Here is a 21,647-nt window from a genome sequence, read left to right on the forward strand (position 1 = left end):
TTAGACTGCATTACTCTCTGTCACAGTGATCTCCTGGTTGTTCCCCACTTAGGTTATCTAACTATCGCGCCGCCGCAACCAGAAACACTGGCCTGGCCTGCTTCTAAGTTCAGTGACCTGACTGCAAAAAAAAACAAAAACAAAAAAGAATTCTTGTGCTTTTTTGTAAATGTTTTCAAGTACCACCAGCAGTACCACCAAGTACCACTAGTGGTACGCGTACCACAGTTTGAGAACCACTGCTCTATGAGAACAAAAGCGGTCAAGGTGGAGGAGATCTCCTGTGAGCTGGTAAACACCAGAAAAGGGGCTCAGGGCCTGGAGCAAGAAAGCGCGGAAGAGATCAAAGATTTCGCTATCACTCGAGTCAACATCGAAAGCAGGCCAGCTGGGTGCATAGCACAGCTGGCCATGAGGAAAACGGCGAGGCTGCCCAAGTTCTCACATGTGTGAGGAGAGGAGGGTCCTTGAGGAGGACAGCTATGTGGACGATATTCTCACGTCCCACAATGACCCAGGGAAACTGGACAAGATCACGAGAGGAGTGGAAGAGATCCTCACCGCTGGAGGCTTCTCTCTCAAGCCATGGGTTCGGTCCGGTCAAAGTGAGAGGCGTAAAATAAGTCAGGCCAAGCAATCTGTTGAGGCTCCGAGTCTGGCGCTCTAAACCCTGGTGTTGCCCAACGCCAGAGAGGCTGTGTGTAAGCTTCAGAGGAGGGCATCCACAGCGGTTCTTACTCGAGCCCAGCTGAAGAAGACGTCAAGTTCGTCCGAGAAGTCTCTGAGCAAGGCTGACAAGGCTCCCGGGCTCTCTGAGAAAGGATAAAAGAACCCTCTAACGAGTCCGGAAGGGAGGAAAGGCTCTGGGGCGCAGCCATCATTGATCTTGCTAAACCTGGGAAGTTCAGCAGCTTGGCCAAGCTCTGTGGGGGGATCAGCTGGGTCCGCTGAGCAGTGAACAAGTGGCTAATCCGAGGAGGAGCCATAGAGAGAGCAGAATGGGAGGCCAAGCACTCAAAGAAGAAAGAGCGCCTGCCCTCGATGCATGGGAGCTTGGGGCCGCCTTCCGAGAACTTTGTTTGGCAGCTAAAAAGGGAGTAGCATTCCCTGAGTCAACACTGAACGCTTCTCAAGTTCCTGGGTGTCCACCTGGAGGATGACCTGACCTGGAGAATCAACACCACGGCGATAGTGAAAAAGGCACAGCAGAGACTCTACTTCCTGAGAGTACTGAGAAACTACCACCTCAGACAAGACCTGCTTGTGTCTTTTTGGAAAGCATCCTCACCTACTGCATAAATGTGTGGTTCCTCAGCTGCACAGCCGCAGAGAGGAGGGCGCTCCAGAGGGTCGTCAACTCGGCCCAGAAGATTATCGGCTGCCCCCTCCCCTCACTGGAGGAACTATACAACTCCCGCTGCCTCAAAAAAGCAGTAAAAATACTGAAGGACCCACACCACCCGGGCAACAAGCACCTCGTGTGGCTGCGCTCGGGCAGGCGTTTCAGCGTCATGCCCACCCGGACTAACAGACTGAAGTTTAGTTTTTATCCCAGGGCCATATGTGCACTAAACTCAGCAATTTTTTTAAAACAACAGTCTCCCTTGCACCCCCCCCCCCCCACGCACACACAACATTAGGGATAGTGCAATTATCTTTTACACCCCCGTTTATATTAATGTTATTTATGCCCCACCCCTGTTTTTATATTTAATACTGTGTTTAGGACTGTTTTTATATTTTTACTAGCACCTAGGGTTGCATTTTTAAATTCCGTTGTAACAACTGTAACAATGACAATAAAGATCTATTCTATTCTATTCTGTTGTGTTTTGGAAAGGCCCGGGCAACGGGAGTCAGGAGCGCCTCTGGTTCCCTATGGAGCTTGGGTCAGTACCCTGGTGGCGCGAGAGTCTCATGAAGCCAACCATGAGGGAGTGACTGGTACTATGTTACGGATGAGGAAGGACGGCTTGGGGTGGTTCAGGCTCGTCCGGAGAAGATCAGCGGCGATCATACTCTCTATGGTCCTCAGCAGAGACGTCTGACGGCTCGTGGTGCTCTTGCCTGTAGAAGAGTAATAACGGCACCCCATAAAAAGGTTGATCCGAAGATTCCCCCACCAAGGGAGAGCGGTTATCTGTTTTTGTATTTTTTTTTTTATTATTTTTTAAACAAACACATAAACAAACATGACAACACACGATAAGATATACAAGCATTAATTGTCAGAGCACATCCAATGAAATCACATTTTAGTTAATTGTCTTATATAAGATATACCCCTAATACCTGTTATCTAAAAACCTACACACATATGCTCCAGCTCGAACCCCCCCCCTCGCGGTTATCTGTTTGTGGTCTCCTTGGGTCTAGAGACCAGGATTCCAAGTGGGAGGTGTGTAGCTTTCTATGGGGTGGTGGAGGTTTTGGTTGAGTTAAGAGAGGCTTGAGTTAGTCCATGGAAAAATACCTTGCACTTTAGTTCGGGGTGATGTTAAATAAGTTAATATTGAGTATTGATTTATATACTGTGCGTTTATGTGAATATTATGTTTCCAGACTTCTCGTTGATAACATGTGTAATAGATCAATCCACTTTTACGTTGCGGGGGTCGGAAAAGTAGATTTAAGAACCATGTAAGACCATTGATTGAAACAGAACGTGGGCTGTCGGTTGGAGAGAGGACCTTGTCATGTCATGAGCCATTTTCACTTGAATAAATATCCACGAAAGTTTGCAGACGACCAGGTGGGATGCAGCTTAATCTCCGGATAGGAGAAGTTATAGAAGTGGGGGGGAGGGGGGAGGGAATGGGGGATTGTGTTGTTTTTTGTTTTTCTTTTCAGTCGACTCGCTCTGTTTTATTTTTGTTTTCACGCTCACGCTCGGTACTCAATAACAAGTGAATATGTATCTATTATAGTTTTCTACTCCAAACGAATTACATTCAATCAGACTGCATCCTTTTTAGACTATGGCTAATTTGAATATCCTGATCTGGAATACAGGGGGTCTCAATATACCGCACTGATATGCACTGATTTCTGCATACGCCCCTAATTTGTATGACGCTAACTTTTATGCTGTACTAACTTCAGCTATGTTGAAACTACCTGATTACTCTTTAATAGTAGGAGCTGATTTTAATGCAGTTTGGGATCATTGATTGATAGATCCAATCACGCGGAAAACTCTGATCAGAAGCAAGCTACTACAGCCCTACAGGCCTGGTCTAAGGACACAGGGGTAATTGATATGTGGCGTTCGCTCAACCCATCCGCGAGGGATTACTCCTTCTTCTCGTCGAGACATAAGACCTCTTCCAGAATTGATTATGTTTTTTCTTCCCCACATCTCTTTGATGTTGACTTATTGCCCATAGCACTTTCAGACCACAAAGGTATCCTCCTCAAAGGTTCACTCAGTAAAATAACATCCCGTGCCCCTAGATGGCGTTTTAACTCAACACTTCTGAAAAACTGAGAGTTTAACTTGCAATTTAAAGAGAAGCTCACTGAATTCCTGCAGTTTAATGTTGGCTCTGTACAGGACCCCAGAATTCTATGGAATTGGGTTAAGGGTTTTATCAGAAGTAACACTACTCTTTTTGCATCCAATCTCCGCAAGGGACGTCTCTCCAAGCTGGAGGAACTGGAAAAGCTTCAAGCCATGTTGATCTCTTCCTTGCAGCACAACTACTCTAGTCGACTGGAGCTTCAAATTAAGGTAGTGAAAAAAGAGATTAACTCCATTTTAAGACAACAATCTGAATTTCAGATGCACAGAACAAGACAGCACTACTACTTTCACGGCTCCAGGCCTAGTCACCTACTAGCTATGAAGATACGTGCCAGTGAGCAATTTGCGGATATCCCTTCCATTAAGAACCAACAGGGGGAGGTAACCACCAACCCCAAAAAGATTAATGATACATTTCGCTCTTTTTATTCCAACCTGTACAAGTCAGAGGTGGTCTTTGATCATACCAAGCTGGAGGATTTTCTTGATCAAATCAATCTACCACAGATCTCAGAAGATAGTGCTAGGTTGTTAGCTGCACCTATCACGCTGGTTGAACTTAGAGAGGCGATTGCGGATATGCAACGGGGCAAGGCTCCCGGATGGGACGGGATTCCACCGGAACTCTATCTTGCATTCTGGGATGTACTCTGTCCCTTATTACTCTCAATGATTTTACACTCAATCAAAGAGGGCAATTTTTCTAGAGATGTCAATATGGCGCTTATATCTGTTTTACTCAAGAAGGATAAGGACCCCACCGAATGTGGCAGCTACAGGCCCCTAAGTCTCCTCGGAGCCGATCTTAAGCTATATGCCAAGGTTCTAGCCACCCGACTTCAAAAGCACATGACATCTCTAGTTCACCCTGATCAGACCGGCTTCATAAGAGGCCGCCTGGTTACTGACAACATCAGATGGTTACTGCACGTGATTAATGCCAGCAAGGATGTTGCAGTCCCTACAGCGGTCATGTCCTTGGACACAATGAAGGCATTTGACAGATTGGAGTGGTCTTACTTATGGGCAGTTCTCAGAAGGATGGGGTTGGGTGAGGGTTTCATTCATATGTTCAAAGTTCTATACACTGGGCCTTCGGCCATGATCTTAACGGGAAAGTTCTGTTCGCCACTCTTCTCTGTCTCGCGCTGTTCTAGACAGGGTTGTCCTCTTAGTCCCGGACTCTTCGCTTTATCCCTCGAACCTCTAGCTCAATACATAAGACAATCCCAAATTATATCTCTTATTTCAATTCAGGGCACACATCACCATATTAGCTTATACGCAGATGATGTACTCCTGTTTATGCAGAATCCCTCCCTCTCTCTACCTCATCTGCTCGGCATGATAGATGAATTTGGCAGCCTGTCCGGCTTTAAGATCAACTGGCCAAAATCTGCTTTTCTTCCACTTAATGAGCCTGCGAAGGCTACCATCCTACCGGCAAACATACTTATGGTGGAGCACTTTTAATGTCTCGGGATTGAAATATTCCCCACTATTAGCCAGACGGTAAGGTATAATTACTCCAGCTTGGGTGACAGGATTACGAATGACTTCAACAGATGGTCCAAATAAAAAAATGCATTACAGGCCTGTGCGTCAATAATTAAAATGAATATTTTACCCAGAATTAACTTTATCAGCTCCATGCTCCCGTTACCTCCTCCTGTTGGTTACTGGCAGAAATTGCACTCTGCCTCATATAAATTCGTTTGGAACAATAAACGCCCGCGCTTGACAAGATCAACTGCCCAAAGGAGTAAACTCGATGGGGGCTTAGCATTTCCAGACTTTAAATATTATTTTCAAGCTTTCTCTCTGAGACCTCTGATCACTTGGTTTGACGCTCAAGCAGCTGTATCTTGGCGACCATTGGAGGAGAAGTTGGTGTCCCCATATGTGTTGGTATATTGTGTATACCAACATATCAATTAAACAATGTAAATTACGATTTGGCCCTCTTATCACACATGTGATCCAGACTTGGCGTGACATTCAGAAAGTGGGTACTAACCGCCATCAATGGTACACGCATTCCCCTCTATTTAATAACAATCTTCTCCTTATTGGACAACAACCTATTAGGTACCCTAGATGGGAAAAGAAAGGCATCCACACATTGGGGGATATCTTCGATAACTCTGGTCTCCGCTCTGTCCAGGATATATCCAACGGATATGATCTCCCCGGAACCTCCTTTTTCTTTTATTTACTAATAAGAGCAGCTCTGAAGGCTCATGGCGTTCCATGGGACGCTCCACTAGTGCATCACCGCTTTCACAAATTATTTTATGACAAAGAGACATCGAGAGGCTTTGTTTCTGACTTTTATCGCCATTTACTCAGGTCCTCGTATAAAGACCTCCCCCTGGATACGATTTGGAGAAAGGATGTCCCGGAGTTGGATGTAGATTTTTATTGGGATGCAGTCTGGGAAAATGTTCAGTTATCCTCACACAACCCAGATCACCAACAGATTCATCTACATTTTATTCACAGGACTTATTTAACCCCTAGACGATTGAATTCAATGGGTCTCAGACCTGACTCTTTATGTACCTTGTGTCCAAACGGCGCCACAGGTACATTTATGCATATGTACTGGGAATGCCCTCCTGTTGAAATTTTTTGGGAAAATGTTACATCTCAGCTCTCAGACATTTTCTCTTTGACCATACCTGTATGATCTCTCTCAATTACCGACCTCTATACAGGTGAAAAGACAAATTTTGGCCGGCCTCACAGCCGCAAAAAAATGTATTGCCTCACGTTGGTTTCACCCAGACAAACTCTGCCCGAAGGTATGGTTTCTCACCTACCTTGATGTGATCTATTTGGAGATATCCACGACACGTGTTATAGGGGTTAAGGAATCTAATATCAGAATTTGGTTGGCTGCAGTGGCAAAGTTAAAAGAACGCATATAAGTTTGGATTTTTTCTTCTTCTTTTTTTTTTTACTGAATAATGTATTGTGAGTGTGACTCATGTTGAGGTCCTTGGGTGAGCAGGGGGGAGGAGAGAACGAGCGACTGTCCATGTAGGATGATCACTGTACAGTCTGTATCAGTTATTGTCTTGCCATGTGGTGTTAAGTTATTGTCTTGGGAAGTCTTTTTATGTATTATTATTATTATTATTATTATTATTATTATTATTGTATTGTGATATGTTTTGTTTCATGTTGGAAAAAAAAAGAAAAATAAAATAAAAATATTTGATCAAAAAAGGAAAAAAAAAATACCCACGAAAGAAACCATCTCAGCTTTTTCTGTTCCAGCTTCCTATTTTTAAAGCAACAGCTTTGGAACACAGAGAATCATCTTCAGTCTTGATTTTAACATCAAGAGCCTTGACATTAAGTGGCTGTGGGGGTGCTGGAGACATGATCCAATAAACGCCTGTCTCCTGAACACGGAGAGACCAATCCCAAGTCGATCGGCACTTTCTTGGCTGAGCTATAGTCACTTTTCCACACCTACTCCCCAACTCCGCATGCACAGATTGATAAACCTAGATCTCTGGACAATCCAGAGAGACTCCGTGGGCAATCTGCGCATGAGTTCGGGAGTAGGTGCGGAAAAGTGACTATAGCTCGGTCAGTGATTGGTGCATTGAGTAAAATTATTTCAGTGGGCGCCTATAGCAGTGGTGGCTCATAGAGGGATCTAGGGCGCCGCCCCCCCCCCCCCCCCCCCCCCCCTGGTGGAAAGTGGTTTTAGATTTTCTATAATAATAGATTTCGACCGCTAAAATATAATAAAATCTTTTTAAATAAATAATAATGACTAATTGTATTATGTTTGTGTTTAAAATGCACAATAACTTGTAATATATAAAATATAAATCATTGTTTGTGCGTCCTGTTCATCCCCTCTCTTCCGGGGCGCTAGAAATATCGCCCCACTGACTGGGTGTCAGTGCGCAACGCAGCCAATTGAAAAATGCACAAGGCATCATAAATGCACCTGTAGCAACAAAATGTTGCCAAATCAAATCAAATTTATTTGAAAGGCCAGACAACACACGTTAATGTCCCCATGGGCCGGACACGTCTTCTTTAAACAAGTCAAGAAGAAACATAATAAGTCAAGAACAAAACAAGAACACCATAAGGTCCAACAAATTTAAAATAAATGAATGAATGCAAGCACTCCCAGACATACCCCACGCGAAGGTAAGGAAAAACTCACTAAAACCTAAAAAATTCCACCATGTACCTTTACATCCCAACATTCGTCTGGCCACACCCCTATCCGCTTACCTTCATAAGCAGGTGTGTGGTCACCTACTCGCCTCCTTCCCAAACTTTCACCACAAGGCGAGATCAAGGGCCGCAGCGGCGTCCTGATGCTGAGCCTCACCATAATTCATAGAACTTGGTTATATACATAACCTTACGTTCTATTTCATTATGGCTTACGCTCAGCATCATCTGCACAAGAGGAGCTGAGCGGGAGCCAAAGCTCGACAAATGTACCCCACTGAGGCCCCCCACAACCATCAGACCGGGGAGGACCGAGCCCCCCGACCCTCCCTAATGGAGGGATACCCTCCCTATTGGAGGACGGGAGGGAGACGGATCCGACCGTGCAAAGAGGAACTCAAGCAACTCAACGCACAGGGTGAGCAGACCGTGGCTTGACCCCACGACTACGCACACGCACAACCCGCATGCCACCAGGGAACGAACGGAAGGAACAACCCTCGTTACTGCCCCCAGAATTACGGGGTCAAGAGCAAACCCATCCCCGTGGCAAGGCCGTAGCAGCGGAGCGCGAAGGAAGACCCAGACCCACTGAAGGGACTGGATCCCCTGGAAAAAGGGGGCCCGGAGAGGTCAATGACGCCAGGCATCAAGACCCCACCAGGCGGTCACTTAGTGACACCGCCCCCCACATCGCCAGCGTATTCGGATAGAGCCCCTCCAAGAGCGGGCCCTTACCCCCCAATAGTACACCGCCTGGCACACTGACCCTGCAGAACAGGCAGTCAGCATGGCCGTAAGCACTCAAAAAGTTCAACCAACGGAAGCAGGCAGCGCACCGGGGAAACCAGGCAGCAGGCTGTAGACCTGAGCCTGGAGCACTGCGGACGAGACAGGCGCCAAAGGAGTCTACTGAAAACAGCCCCCCCGGCGGAAGGGGCGTATGCTGGCGTTGTTGAGCACCATGACAAAGCCTCCATTAAAAAAAACCCACCCAGAGGGGTCGAGGCAGAGAAGGCTGACACGATTGGCAGACATCATGAACGTGCTGGGGCACACTCAACCGGGTAACCCGGGAGTTCACTCTGCTCCAACACACCAGGGAATCAACCACCCTCCCGGTACACAGACGGTGGCTGTTCCTATAACCCCTCAAGAAAAAACTCTAAAACACACCTGCGGGTATACACCAGCTATACCGCAGTACAAGTGTTTCAGTTTCCAAAAAGGGTTATCCCAGGCCTACGGTATCAACGAAACATCGGCGGCCCGGGAAGCACACAGGATTACCAGAGGAGCATCCCCGGCGGACAACGGGTTAACTGACCTGGACCAGCGTGACCAGAACCAGTCCCGTGCCCTAACCACGCCGACATGCCTACTCCAGGAGAAGGGGCAGATATGCGTGTTGATCTAAAACATGAAAAGAGGGCGCCACCCAGACGGTCCGGTTTGAACCGCGCTCGGTGGCCCACCCCAAGGGCGTGAGACCCCTCTACCTATGTTCTGATCTATTCCGTTAACATCCCCCAGATATGAACGAGAATCCGTCGAGACCCAGTAACAGGCTCTCGGAAGAGAAAAAAAAACCCATCCCAGTTGCTTTATAAAAACGCTGTTTTAATAACAAGTAACCAAGGCGTACTAGCCACCCGCATGATTCTTATCAGAAACACCCTGAGCCAGCACTATGTATGCGTCGGGCCACAAAACATATCAATGGACAGTCTAACCAGACCCCACATCGATCCCTCAAGGCGCCTGGGAGAACGACAAGAAGGGTGTCATGCTTCACATTCTCCACACTTTTTTATTAAAAAAGAAAGAAACTGACATGAATCCCACTTGACGCAGCCGAGGGTAAAAAATTGTTTACATTTTTATATCCCGCCATCCCTACCACAAAGGATAGACGGAACTCCTCAGAGAGACTTCCCACGTGAGCAATAGATTGAAAAGCCACGGTAACATTGAGTCATGTGACCAACCGACTCAAGTTACGCGTATATCGAGCGTAGTGGAACCGTAATTCCTACGCTCTATCCCGACACTTGACAACAACAGACATTACATACGGGTCTAAACTCACGGAAGCCATCGTCCAATAGCAACGTGCCTAGTGACGTGTGCTATGACGGGGGGAAACCCAAGACTCAAACGCCTGTGATGGGTGCAGAGTCTGGGAACCCCCCCCCCCCCCCTGCCAAGCCGCCTAACAGCTTGGCCCTGACTGAACGAAAAAGAGAGGCTAATAACCCCCCTGACCAATCAGAAGAGGGAAGGAGGGGTTTATCCGGCACCCCCTCACAAGTCCAACCCTTGCATACAACAACAACAATAGCCATATGATACCTTTAGTAGCAATGCTAATGAATAGCGTAAGCTAATACAATGCACGCTAACCACAGACACATCTGTGAACAGGGTTTATAGCAAGACCAAGTTGTGTGTGTGTGAATCCTACACCCGCATCCATGTTGTAACACAGAAAAACATTGATAGAGAGAGAGAACGGCTGAGCCGTGGTACATTTTCATACGAGCATTACTGCAAACCCAACACAATAGTGTTGTAGCTCAATATCACTGTGTAAGCAACAGAGCACACAACTAACCTCTACCTTTATGTGGAGATTCAGGTCGAGGCAGAAAAAAACCTTTCAACCGAGTGTAGGCTGCAGGCCTTGCTTAAGCTCCAACATGAATGTAACCCTCCTATCAACCCATACTAGCGAAAGATTCACACGTTGCAACCCCATCATATGTTTGGTGAATAAACACACAGTTTGTTACCAAAAAATACAGTCCCCCTTTAGTGGGGACTCTTTATTTTTGAACAAAATCATAGCGGGGCTGGGAAGGGAAACAGGGGGGGATTACAGAGGGAAAAAGTCACTGGGTCTTAGCGACGCCTGCCACGAGCCGCTCGGGATTTGCCACCCCGGGGAGCCCCGGAGCGACGGTAAACGATCGGCGGCTGGTCTCGACGATCCCTACCGTCTCCTCCGGGCGTAGATGGGCCGGCTGCAGTAGCGGAGGCGCCCTCTCTCGCCTCCTGGCCTTCTTCGCTGAAGGTCGAGCAGTGGCGGTGGTAGCAGCAACGGCCACGGCGGAGGATCCTCGACGACGCGGCAGCCGTCTGACTCCACCGGCGACATCGGGCGGGGGGAAATTAGGCTGGAGCACGGAGCGCTCCTCCTGCATCTCCCTGCAGGTTGAGGTCATCAGCTGCAGTGCCGTCCCGAATAGTCCAGCAGCGGAGAGGGGTGCCGTCAGAAGTGGTGTCCTCTTCTTCTCCGGCACACATGCCTGCTCCAGCCAAAGGTGGCGCTGGATCAGAGTTGCCAGGGCGCGCACTTTCCCAGCGGCTATAGCCTGCGGCTGAGTCAGATGCAGGATGGCTCCTGCCGACTAGGCGAGCTGATCATGCTGTAAATCAGTCAGCTCCGTGCCGCCCGTCAATATCCCGGACATGAATCTCGCCAGTTGCGCGATGTTAGATGCGGCAGCTAGAGATTGTATTCCGGTGATAAATGACTGGTCGCTCCAATATGCCAACCGCCGATTTCCCTTGGGGAACCGGCTTCCGTAACGGCTCCCACACCACCTCTGGACAAAGGAGCGCCGCCATCGGCCTATCAAGCCGTGGCACGCCCTCCTTCATGCCGTTGACCAAACCCGCCACCTGCGTGACTTGCACATAGGCAGGAGTAAGACCTATGATGTGGGAGACCACCTGGCCCTGACGGTCATAGGCCGTCATTAAGGGGAAAAATGGGTAGACAACGTCCACACCTCTCACCGGGCGACGTTGCCATAAATGACCTATGAGATCATCAGGGACAGGAACAGGCAGTGGCTGCGGCAGCGGCACGCCGTTTGCGACTGCCGCCGCCGCCATGAGCTCGGGAAACAAAGCACGCAGTTCCCCCTGCATACTTTCCTCCTCCGAGCCCGCGTCCCTCACATACAGCAGACTACTGGTCAAGGAGCCACATTCTGATGTGGCTGATAGCAGGGCATCCCGCCGCCGAGTCAGAGGTTCTAACCCAACATCTGCGGGCGGGGAACCCCAAGGAGACATCTCCCCCCCCTCCAGTCTTACCTGGACAGGCAGGGGACACGTCTCCACCGGGCCTTCAAACAAGAACCCGTCCGCCTCTATCATGTAGTCCTCTGTCTCCATCGGGCATGTAGAGACCGACGCATCCTCATCTGGCTCCAGCAACTCACTAAAACCAGGCCATTCGCGTCTGCAAGCCACCATCTTGCGACGGGAACGAGCTGACGCAAAAAGTTTGCGTCTCAAATCCCCCGCAACCAAAGGAGTCGGCCGCCCAACAGCGGACGACTCCCCGGAAGCAGAGGAACCAGAGCCGGAACCAGGCCATCACACAGGAGACGACACTGGTGCACCAGCTCCTTGGAGAGGCAAACTACCCATCGGACGCCTACCGGGCGTGGCTGCCGACCACAAGAGAGGCCTCAACCCCGCTCCAAGACGCACGACAGAGGCGGCAATGGAGAACCGCTGGTGAAGAGTGGCGTTGTGAGCGCGACCCTCCGAAGTAGACATTATGACTTCGCTTTTTTCTTTCGAATATATGAGAGAAGAAAAAAACAAGAAACAATGTAAACACGTCTCAACTTTCTTCAGCTAACAACCTCGTCAAGTGTGGGATCTACCGAAGGCACTTCCTTGTGGTGAAAGTGAAGAAGGAGGCGAGTAGGTGACCACACACCTGCTTATGAAGGTAAGCGGATAGGGGTGTGGCCAGACGAATGTTGGGATGTAAAGGTACATGGTGGAATTTTTTATTCAGTGCACGTGCACGAAGTGAAGTCAGTGCAGATGATGCTGAGCGTAAGCCATAATGAAATAGAACAGTTGGTAAGCATGCACTCATGTGTGTAGTGAAACACAGATGAGTGCATGCAATAGCAACTGAACATTTTGAAAAATTAAAGATAGAGCTGATAGCGATAGCAACTGAACATTTTGAAAGATTAAAGATAGAGCTGATAGCGAATCTATTTGAGGCACAGGGGCGGCGCAAAGAGGGTCGCGTCCTCTAATCACGGGATGTTCAACACTCCGGTCATCGCTCCGAGACAGCCGGAGACAGGGAGATGGGGGGCGGCGCAGAGAGGGTCGCAACCTCCCAGACACGCCAATCAGCGTCTTCAAATATGATGCCTAAAGGGCGATTTATTTAGCACCCCAAGCTGATTCATTGGTGTGTTAGGGGGTGCACGGACTGATGACGACAACAATGATTGACACAGGGACTCAAGAAGAGACAGAATGACACCAGGAAATAACAAACGCTAATAGTTGTTGTCATCATCGGAAATTGATAATAATCACAAGATACATTGAGACAGTGTTGGACCTAACTAAATGGATTCATATGGACACATTTATGGAAAGTTCAAGCCCGGACCACAAAGCTTCTTGAAGGGTTAGCGTGACACGCGCCAGCTCTTACAATTCATACGTGATGTTCTACCGGCAGCAAGAAAAGTGAGTCTCAGCCTCAATATATATTGTCCTTAAAGTGGAAATGAAGCAGTGAGCAATGTGATCCTAGTTTGTTTGTTGTGTACCTTGTGTAAGACAGGGTTCTATAATCAAATGTGAAATCTATCTTATTTGTCTGAAAAATATAATATAATATCCCTGTTTTCAACATGGGCGCCGCCATTTTGTTGCTGACGTCATGGCTGACGTCATACCGTGGCTTGGGTGTATACACTCTGGTTAGCTGCCTATATTGAATGGGTCGGTCAGCAAATAAAATGTTGCCTACAAAACAACGGGACCGCGGTGGTTCTGTTTGTATTGCTCCTGGCTGTTCAAACTAATTTTACCATGTGAGAGAGAGGAAAGTTGGTTAATTTCCACAAACTACCAGTGAAAAAAACAGTGTTGTTGACATGTTGGCTCGGGCTGCCTGCACCCAGACGGCGCGACCAGCCTGCTGTACAGGGAAGGAGGATCTGCAGCGAACACTTCATTGCCTCGGATTATGTTGTTGGGGTGGGATGTTTGTCCAGAAGACCACTAATCAGCTGAAGCCGGACGCGGTTCCCTCGGTCTTCGACAGACAGACCGGCGTTAGCTCTCGGGAGCTAGTTGGCACCAGCCGGGGCCAGGCGTTAGCTCTCGCTAGCTAGCGTTAGCAACCGGAGCGTCGCGGAGCATTCAGCCTGCTGGCTACACAGCTTGTGTAGCCAGCAGGCTGAATGCTCCGCGACGCTGGTTGAAGTGGGTCTAGGTAGCCAGCAGGCTGAATGCTCCGCGACGCTGGTTGAAGTGGGTCTAGGTAGCCAGCAGGCTGAATGCTCCGCGACGCTCCGGTTGCTAACGCTAGCTAGCGAGAGCTAACGCCTGGCCCCGGCTGGTGCCAACTAGCTCCCGAGAGCTAACGCCGGTCTGTCTGTCGAAGACCGAGGGAACCGCGTCCGGCTTCAGCTGATTAGTGGTCTTCTGGACAAACATCCCACCCCAACAACATAATCCGAGGCAATGAAGTGTTCGCTGCAGATCCTCCTTCCCTGTACAACAGGCTGGTCGCGCCGTCTGGGTGCAGGCAGCCCGAGCCAACATGTCAACAACACTGTTTTTTTCACTGGTAGTTTGTGGAAATTAACCAACTTTCCTCTCTCTCACATGGTAAAATTAGTTTGAACAGCCAGGAGCAATACAAACAGAACCACCGCGGTCCCGTTGTTTTGTAGGCAACATTTTATTTGCTGACCGACCCATTCAATATAGGCAGCTAACCAGAGTGTATACACCCAAGCCACGGTATGACGTCAGCAACAAAATGGCCGCGCCCATAATGCTAAATGCTTCAGAAATGTACACAACAAATCGTTTTTTCTTAGAAACTGCTTATTTTTATAACGTGACTTCTTCTGTGGCTTATCTAAATACTAATGTGATGCTATGAATATGTATTTATGCTCACTGCTTCATTTCCACTTTAATGTCCTGTAGTTATTGAAACTGATTGAATATGGCACAGCCCCACCTAGAATAATTTTCACCAGCCACCACTGGCCTATAGGCAGGAGCAGTTCAATAGGTTAAGCAAGACACTTTGCCAGTATTAACATAACTAGGGTTATCATTCATAACCTTCAGTTTAGGAAATGTATTGAAAACTAGGTGGACATTTGAACACACATCTGTGCCCCGTTCCCCGTACCTGGATAACTGAGTTAGCCGGATAATTTCCAGTCAAGCCTGACTTAAGCCGGACCTTCCCATTCCCCGACGCTCGATTGTCTAAATCACCATGACAACAGATCAAAAAGTTTGAGCCTGGTCGGGAGCAGGGTTAACTTCAGTTAGCCGGATGAACCATGGCCACGCCCCTGCAAAGAAATGACAGCTCGCTTCCTGAAATGATTCTCACAGTCTAGGATCTGCATTATACCATTCTGAATTACGTTTCTGTGCTTCGTTTTCCTAGAGGGGGCTTTTGAAATGTATAATAATAGAACTAAATGCTGATAATAAATCATATTGAGCCTATAGATTTACTTTGTCCTAAATAAAATAATGCACATCATATACGGCGCTCGGAGTCGCGATACACGCTGCATGTGGTTATTTTAATAACGGCGCATTGCAGCGTGGCCGTTTGGCTCTGATTAGTTTCATATATTCTCCGCTGTAGATTTGCTTAACGGAGCGCCCGGATTTCATTCAAGCATAAAATTGAAGTGTCTATGCGGGGATTGTGGTTTTTGTGTGATATTGTAACTGGGATTAAAATGTCTGATGAGATGCGCTGTTTGACGGATTTGAGAAATTGAATGAGCCGTTGACGTCACATTAATGCATTTGAGAATAAAGAGATAAAACTTCATTCAAAAGTAAAATATTCTAAACACGGGTCTCTCGTCCATTAATGGATAAACAATGAATTTATCCCGTCTGGCACAGTGGCGCAGCGGCTAGTGCTGAATCCTGGCAACCGGGCGACCGGTGTTCGAAACCCCGTGTTTCCAATATAATTTTTTTGGAATATAATATTAATGATTATACGCAAAAGTAGCCTAGTTTTAAGTTAAAATATTATAAATCTACATGCATTGAGGATGTCATTCTTTATATAGCTTTCAACGTGCACCAAATTGAATTATTCCTACATTGCAAAAAGAAGGAAAACACTTGGATTCGAACCCGGGCCGTCTACGTGAAAGTCAGAACCACAAACCGTTACACCACAGTGCAGATAAGTAAAAGATCCACCATACATCAATCAATGGGTAAGAGAGCCGTATCCTTATTCTGTATAACAGTTAAACTAATTATTTTCGCTAGCAAGATCTCATTTCATTATTCAATCCATAAACCTACTGCCAGCAGGCAAGTTTAAAGAAATCTAATCTGATTGATTGGGGTAATGAGGGACTTAAAATTAGCCTATAGATCATGCATTTAACTTGTCGGCGAGGCTATTGAGCCGTACTGCAATCTGTTAATAAAGTTTTAAATCAATTAATCAATCAATGCCGTTAGAAAATCAGGATCTCTGCTATCGATACGTGCTGGCTTTTCAACTGAAGCGGCCGCGCGCACTTATCCTGGGTCTCAAGTCTGGTTCGAGTTAACGAGACTGAATCCACCTTCGAGGAACAGGAAAATCCCGGCTTCAAACATCGGGTTAACTGAATCTGGATAATGGGACTCTTGATCGACTTAGTTGAACCAGGTACGGGGAATAGGGCCCCGATAGATATGAGCGATTGTATATTATAGGCAGTGTTGTGCTAGTTACTGAAAAATAGTAACTCAGTTACTTTACTAGTTACTCATTTCAAAAGTAACTCTGTTACGTTACTAGTTACTTACACCCAAAAGTACTGTGTTACTGTGAAAAGTAACTATTTAGTTACTTGAAGAAGAAAAAAATTGCTCCCATGCAGATACAGATACTCAAAATCGGTTGATCAACTTGACAGTTTCCATTCACATCACTGAACTCTGCTAAGCAATGTGGTCTAGAGATACAAACACAAATCTGACACAAACACAAATGTCCCGACGTAATAAGAAATGCACCGTGCCTAATTGCTCGGGGAGGTTGAGCACAGGCACGTTTAGATTGCGCGCATACACGTTTAGGTTGCGCGCATGCACGTTTAGGTTCTAGGTTGAAAATAAGTGCTTGAGGAACAGCCTTGATATCTGTCGCCGGAGCATTTCATTATAACCGTCTTGCAACGTTGTTTAAGATATCAATCGTGCATTGCAACGTTAGAATAGTTAGGATATCAATTGTGCATGAAAGGACTATATTTATATTGTTTGATTAGTATTGATGAGATTCCCTGGCAGATTTGTAGTCAAAATGCGTTGATCAACTTGAGTTTCCATTCACATCACTGCACTCACCAGTGTCTGTCGAGATATGTAACGTTAGTCCAGCAGCCCCTTAAACATTTTCTTTATCTCATTTCCATGTTGTACTGTATATTCTCTCTCCAAGTAGTTGGGAAAAGTTTTCCGTCCCATTTGCTGTGTGTCGCCTGGTATCATTCTACGCGGGTGGCGAGTGGATTTGGATGAGTCCTGGTAGTTAACGTTAGACTCCAGTATCTTTGAGCCAAAACACAAATGACATAACTAAAACGTTATTTTCTTTTCGCTCAACAAAAGAGAAATACGCGAGTAGCTGGGCGCGCGCTGCCATTATCAGTCAGGATCAGGAATAGTAAACAAAACACGCCCCCAGCATAGCGTTTCCCCGCAGCCAGACAGGATATGAGGATAATAATAATAATCACTACCGCTCGCTATCAATCTACGCCGTATATAACGCAAATAACGCAGTGACGAACCATTCAGTAACGTAAGTAGCGTTACTGAATTTCAAAAGTAATGCGTTAGAGTACTAGTTATCGCCAAAAGTAACTTCGTTACTGTAACGCGTGTCCCAACACTGATTATAGGTTACCAATAACATTCCAAATAATTACAGTGTGCCATATGGCGACAATGGGATCGAACAGTCTTAAATTCGAAAATATCTATGGTTACAGCATAAGTGTAACTGGTGTCTTTGCCTAGACAAAGGAACATGGTCATTCAGGTATGACATGCTGTCTACTCAGGGCACCAACAGGTGCCACCACCATGAGGAGGCTGCAACTAAATACCAAGTGGTCAGGAAGTATAGGCTTTCTTGCAGACCAGGCTGCAGAAACAAATTAGTGGGGGGGCATAAAATGTTCTCGGGGGGGCACAATGGTTTTTCAACACAAGTTCCCTTTTATACGTTTCAGCTGGGACAGCGGCGCTGTGGCTTGCTTGGCGCTGCCCATGGTGCTGAACTAAACAGCAGAGAGGCAATTGAAAAATCTAATTTATCACTATCTTAAGAACATTCACTTATACAAAAACAGACTGAATGGATATATATAACAGACCTGCTGGGGCAGCGGACTGAGAGCAGGGGACACAAACAGGCTGGATAAGATGGTCAGGAAGGCCAGTAGCGTCGTTGGGGTGGAGCTGGACTCTAGCGAGGGTGGCGGAGAGGAGGAACCTTGCTAAGCTCCAGGCCATCAGGGAAAACCCCTCCCACCCACTATACACAGACTTGGCTGACAGGAGGAGCATGTTATAGGCTCACACTACCTAAATGCAGCACTGAACGGCACAGGAAGTCCTTCAAATTCTCAAATGCCAACTGAATTAAATTGGCCTTGCGTCGATGAAGCATACTAAGGCGATGTTCTGTAAAGACGTTCTTGAGGGTAGAAAACGAATTCTCACAGAGTGCCGTGCTAGCTTCAGTAGTGTTGTTGTTGACATTTTTTTGTTGACAAAAAGTCCTTCATTCCGACCATCAGACTATACAATGCATCACTGTGCCTCACTGCATCACTGAGCACAGAGCGGCAGTTACCATCTTCCTGGACTCTTACTTTTTAAACAGCACTGTGCAATATTACAGTATATTTTTACTGTATTTATTTACTGTATCTTTTATTCAATTTCTATTCTATTTCATTTTATTCTATTCTTAGGCCATTTGTTTTGTTATTCTTATTCGTGACTTGTTCTGTCTAAATGTTTAATGTTGAGTGATTTGCAGTGTAAAATTTCCCTCAGGATAATACATTTCTATTCTATTCTATATCTTTGAAAAGTCTCCATTTATTCAACACTTCTGAATTCACTGACAAACTGAACTGACAAAAATAAGGTGCATAAAAAAGCAAACAAAATTCCTCCACAGGCTACTCACCATCATTAGTAGAGCGGCAAGCAGCGTTTGGGGACAGAGTGAAATCTTCTTAAAACACTGCCCCTCTCCACTCATTCCTGAACTTTTTTGTTAAGTCCTTCTCAAATGCCAACTGAATTAAATTGGCCTTGCGTCGATGAAGCATACTAAGGCGATGTTCTGTAAAGACGTTCTTGAGGGTAGAAAACGAATTCTCACAGAGTGCCGTGCTAGCTTCAGTAGTGTTGTTGTTGAAATTTTTTTGTTGACAAAAAAAATAAATAAATAAAAATTACCAGGGTGGGCACAGCTGACTCAGTGGGCGGGCCCGGCCCCCTAATGCCCGCCCATGGCGCCGGGTCTGCTTTCTTGTCCACGTCAGACTCAGTGTGTCCATGCATCGAGGAGGCAAAACGGAACGTAATCCTGGTCAGAACAATCGGGCAATAATACAATATTTGTATTTGTTAGCCATGCTAGCGATCTAAACAATCAATCCATGCCAAAGCTATCTATGTAAAATGTGAAAGACTCACTCTAATTTGGCAAAATTATACCCAGCTGTTTTCTTTTTAAACAACTTTTAGTCGTTTCTCCATAGAGCCCAGTTGTACTTTTTTTTGTGGCATCACACCGATCCATTCAGACTGATATCTTGTCAATTAGGCTACTATTAGATCATCTTTGTCTGTCTGTCTGTATGGCTGTCCTTCGACTTTCTCGAGAAGCATTCATCCTCTCAACTTCACACTGCGGGTGAATTGCTAAGGATGCAAGAAAGTGCAGTGTTGAGTGTGACGTTAATTGGATGAGTGGTTCTTGAGAATGCTGCAAGCTGCCATACCAGGGGGTAGAGGGGTGTGGCAAGCAATCAGCCTATTCCAAACAGGCACTGCACTAATCCCTCTAAAAATGTACTCTCTTGCAAAGCTTCATTCCAAACATGAGTCTGACTGACCGCTGCCTGGTCCAGGTCTGACTCATCACCGTTTTCCTTCTCCGATGGTGCTGGGGATATGATGTATGCTGGAGCCAGCTGCCTCGCACAGGGAGTCATGTAACTCGCAAAGAGAGAGGGACTCCTGGAGTGCGGTCTGGATGTCTGCAGTGTACTTTGGAAGGAGGCCAGTCCTCACTTGGCTACATTCGGCAGGCGGTGACAGTGGGATTCATAAGTCCACATTTGAAAAAAGCCAAAAGGGAACACCATCTTCCCTGTGTTGTGCTGGCGAGTGGCGACCGACCCTGAACCCCTGCACCCGCTGTAGACCACTCACTCCTGCCCCCCCCTTCAGACCCCGAACCCCTGCCCCCCTTTCAGACCACTCACTTCTGCCCCCCCCCCCCTTCAGACCCCGAACCCCTGCCCCCACTTCAAACCACTCTCTCCCCACTTGGCTTCATCCAAGAGGGCAAAGAGGTGAGGGGGTGGCGGACGTGAGAAGCTCAACATACAGTACAACATACAACAGTTTCATGTTGAACCCGAAGCGTCCTCTCTGAAGTCTGACCACAGCAAGTTTGTGGCCAGTGTTGGGGTGGTAGGTCATAACTAATACAGTATTATGCAGGGCTCAAAAACCACCTGGACAGTGTCACCTCAAACAGATCAAAGAGAAAGTCAACGTCCATGAAACTAGCGGTATGTAAGCTTCCTTTCTACAATATGCCTGCATGCAGAACCTCACATCCAGGACTGGCCAACTTCAATCTGCGATTATTGGATGATAACTATCTCTGAACTCAGCCTGTACAGGCCTCCCCCACACACGCATAGCAGGGATGTAAACACAAGACGAACAAAGGAGCATTGTACCAGTCTTCAACAGTAATTTCCCCCCTCTCACGCGCTACAAGGAATATGCAAGGAAAATTCTGCACCACACCAGCAGTGGTTTTATCTTTGAATTTGTAGGCCGCCCAAGGCAGCTGCCTCACTTACAGTAGGCCTGTAGAATGTAGATACCCCCCAATAAAAAACACCAAATGTGTTTCTGATAGGAGAGAATGGATATTGCATTTATAACTGCTGGGTGTGTGTGTGTGCCATCATGATCCTACGAGTGGGCCAAGGGAGAGCAATGGGGATGGGGTAATTTTATTTTAACCTCTTAACACTTTCAGTGCCAACGACGAGATTTCTCTTTAGTTCATGCCAACCGCTGAGTGCCAGCCGACGACAGAGCTCGTTTTTAATCATTATTTTTTTTATTATCGATTTCCATTCATTTTTCATCAATCTAGCCTCACGTTACCAGTGGGGATCTGTCTGAGCTCGAACAGGGAAAATACCGCCCCCTATCGTCTCTCCGGATGGTACTGCACCCAGGGAGCGAAATTTACTTTTTGACTCACCGGCCAGTGGCGGGTAGATGGGAAGAATCTACCCGCCAAGCATATTTCTTACCCGCCAACTTTTTTTTGATAAAATCTTTTTTTATTATTATTTTATATAGATTTTTTTTTTAATAAAATATATATATTATATAATCATACTTGTGGTTGTGTTATCTGCGAGACATCGCCACCTCGCTGTCTGCAAACAGCTCCACTGTCTGTGTGTATACTCGAGTGGCCTCCAACTCCAGCAAGGATTCTCCGGGGGTGCAGCTGGACCCTAAACGCTACATTCAGCATGCAAAAGAATTCTCCGGCGCTGCACCTGGA

The 21,647-nt window shown here is 46.8% G+C and overlaps 1 protein-coding gene across 1 annotated transcript in view; it reads right to left on the reverse strand.

Annotated features, from left to right (window-relative positions):
* Positions 1-708: 708 nt before the first annotated feature.
* LOC311223584 (uncharacterized protein) overlaps positions 709-21,647 on the reverse strand; it is a gene marked incomplete at its 3' end in the record, with an annotated part of 41,065 nt that continues 20,126 nt past the window's right edge. The window contains exons 6-7 of the mRNA XM_084308362.1: positions 1,957-2,067; positions 709-812 (exon numbers count right to left, since the gene is read on the reverse strand). Coding sequence (XP_084164488.1) covers positions 709-812; positions 1,957-2,067 — 215 coding nt within the window. The remainder of the gene's footprint in view (positions 813-1,956; positions 2,068-21,647) is intronic.

This window comes from Notolepis coatsorum (assembly GCF_963971535.1).
Source record: "Notolepis coatsorum genome assembly, chromosome: 1".
Classification (NCBI taxonomy): Eukaryota; Metazoa; Chordata; class Actinopteri; order Aulopiformes; family Paralepididae; genus Notolepis; species Notolepis coatsorum.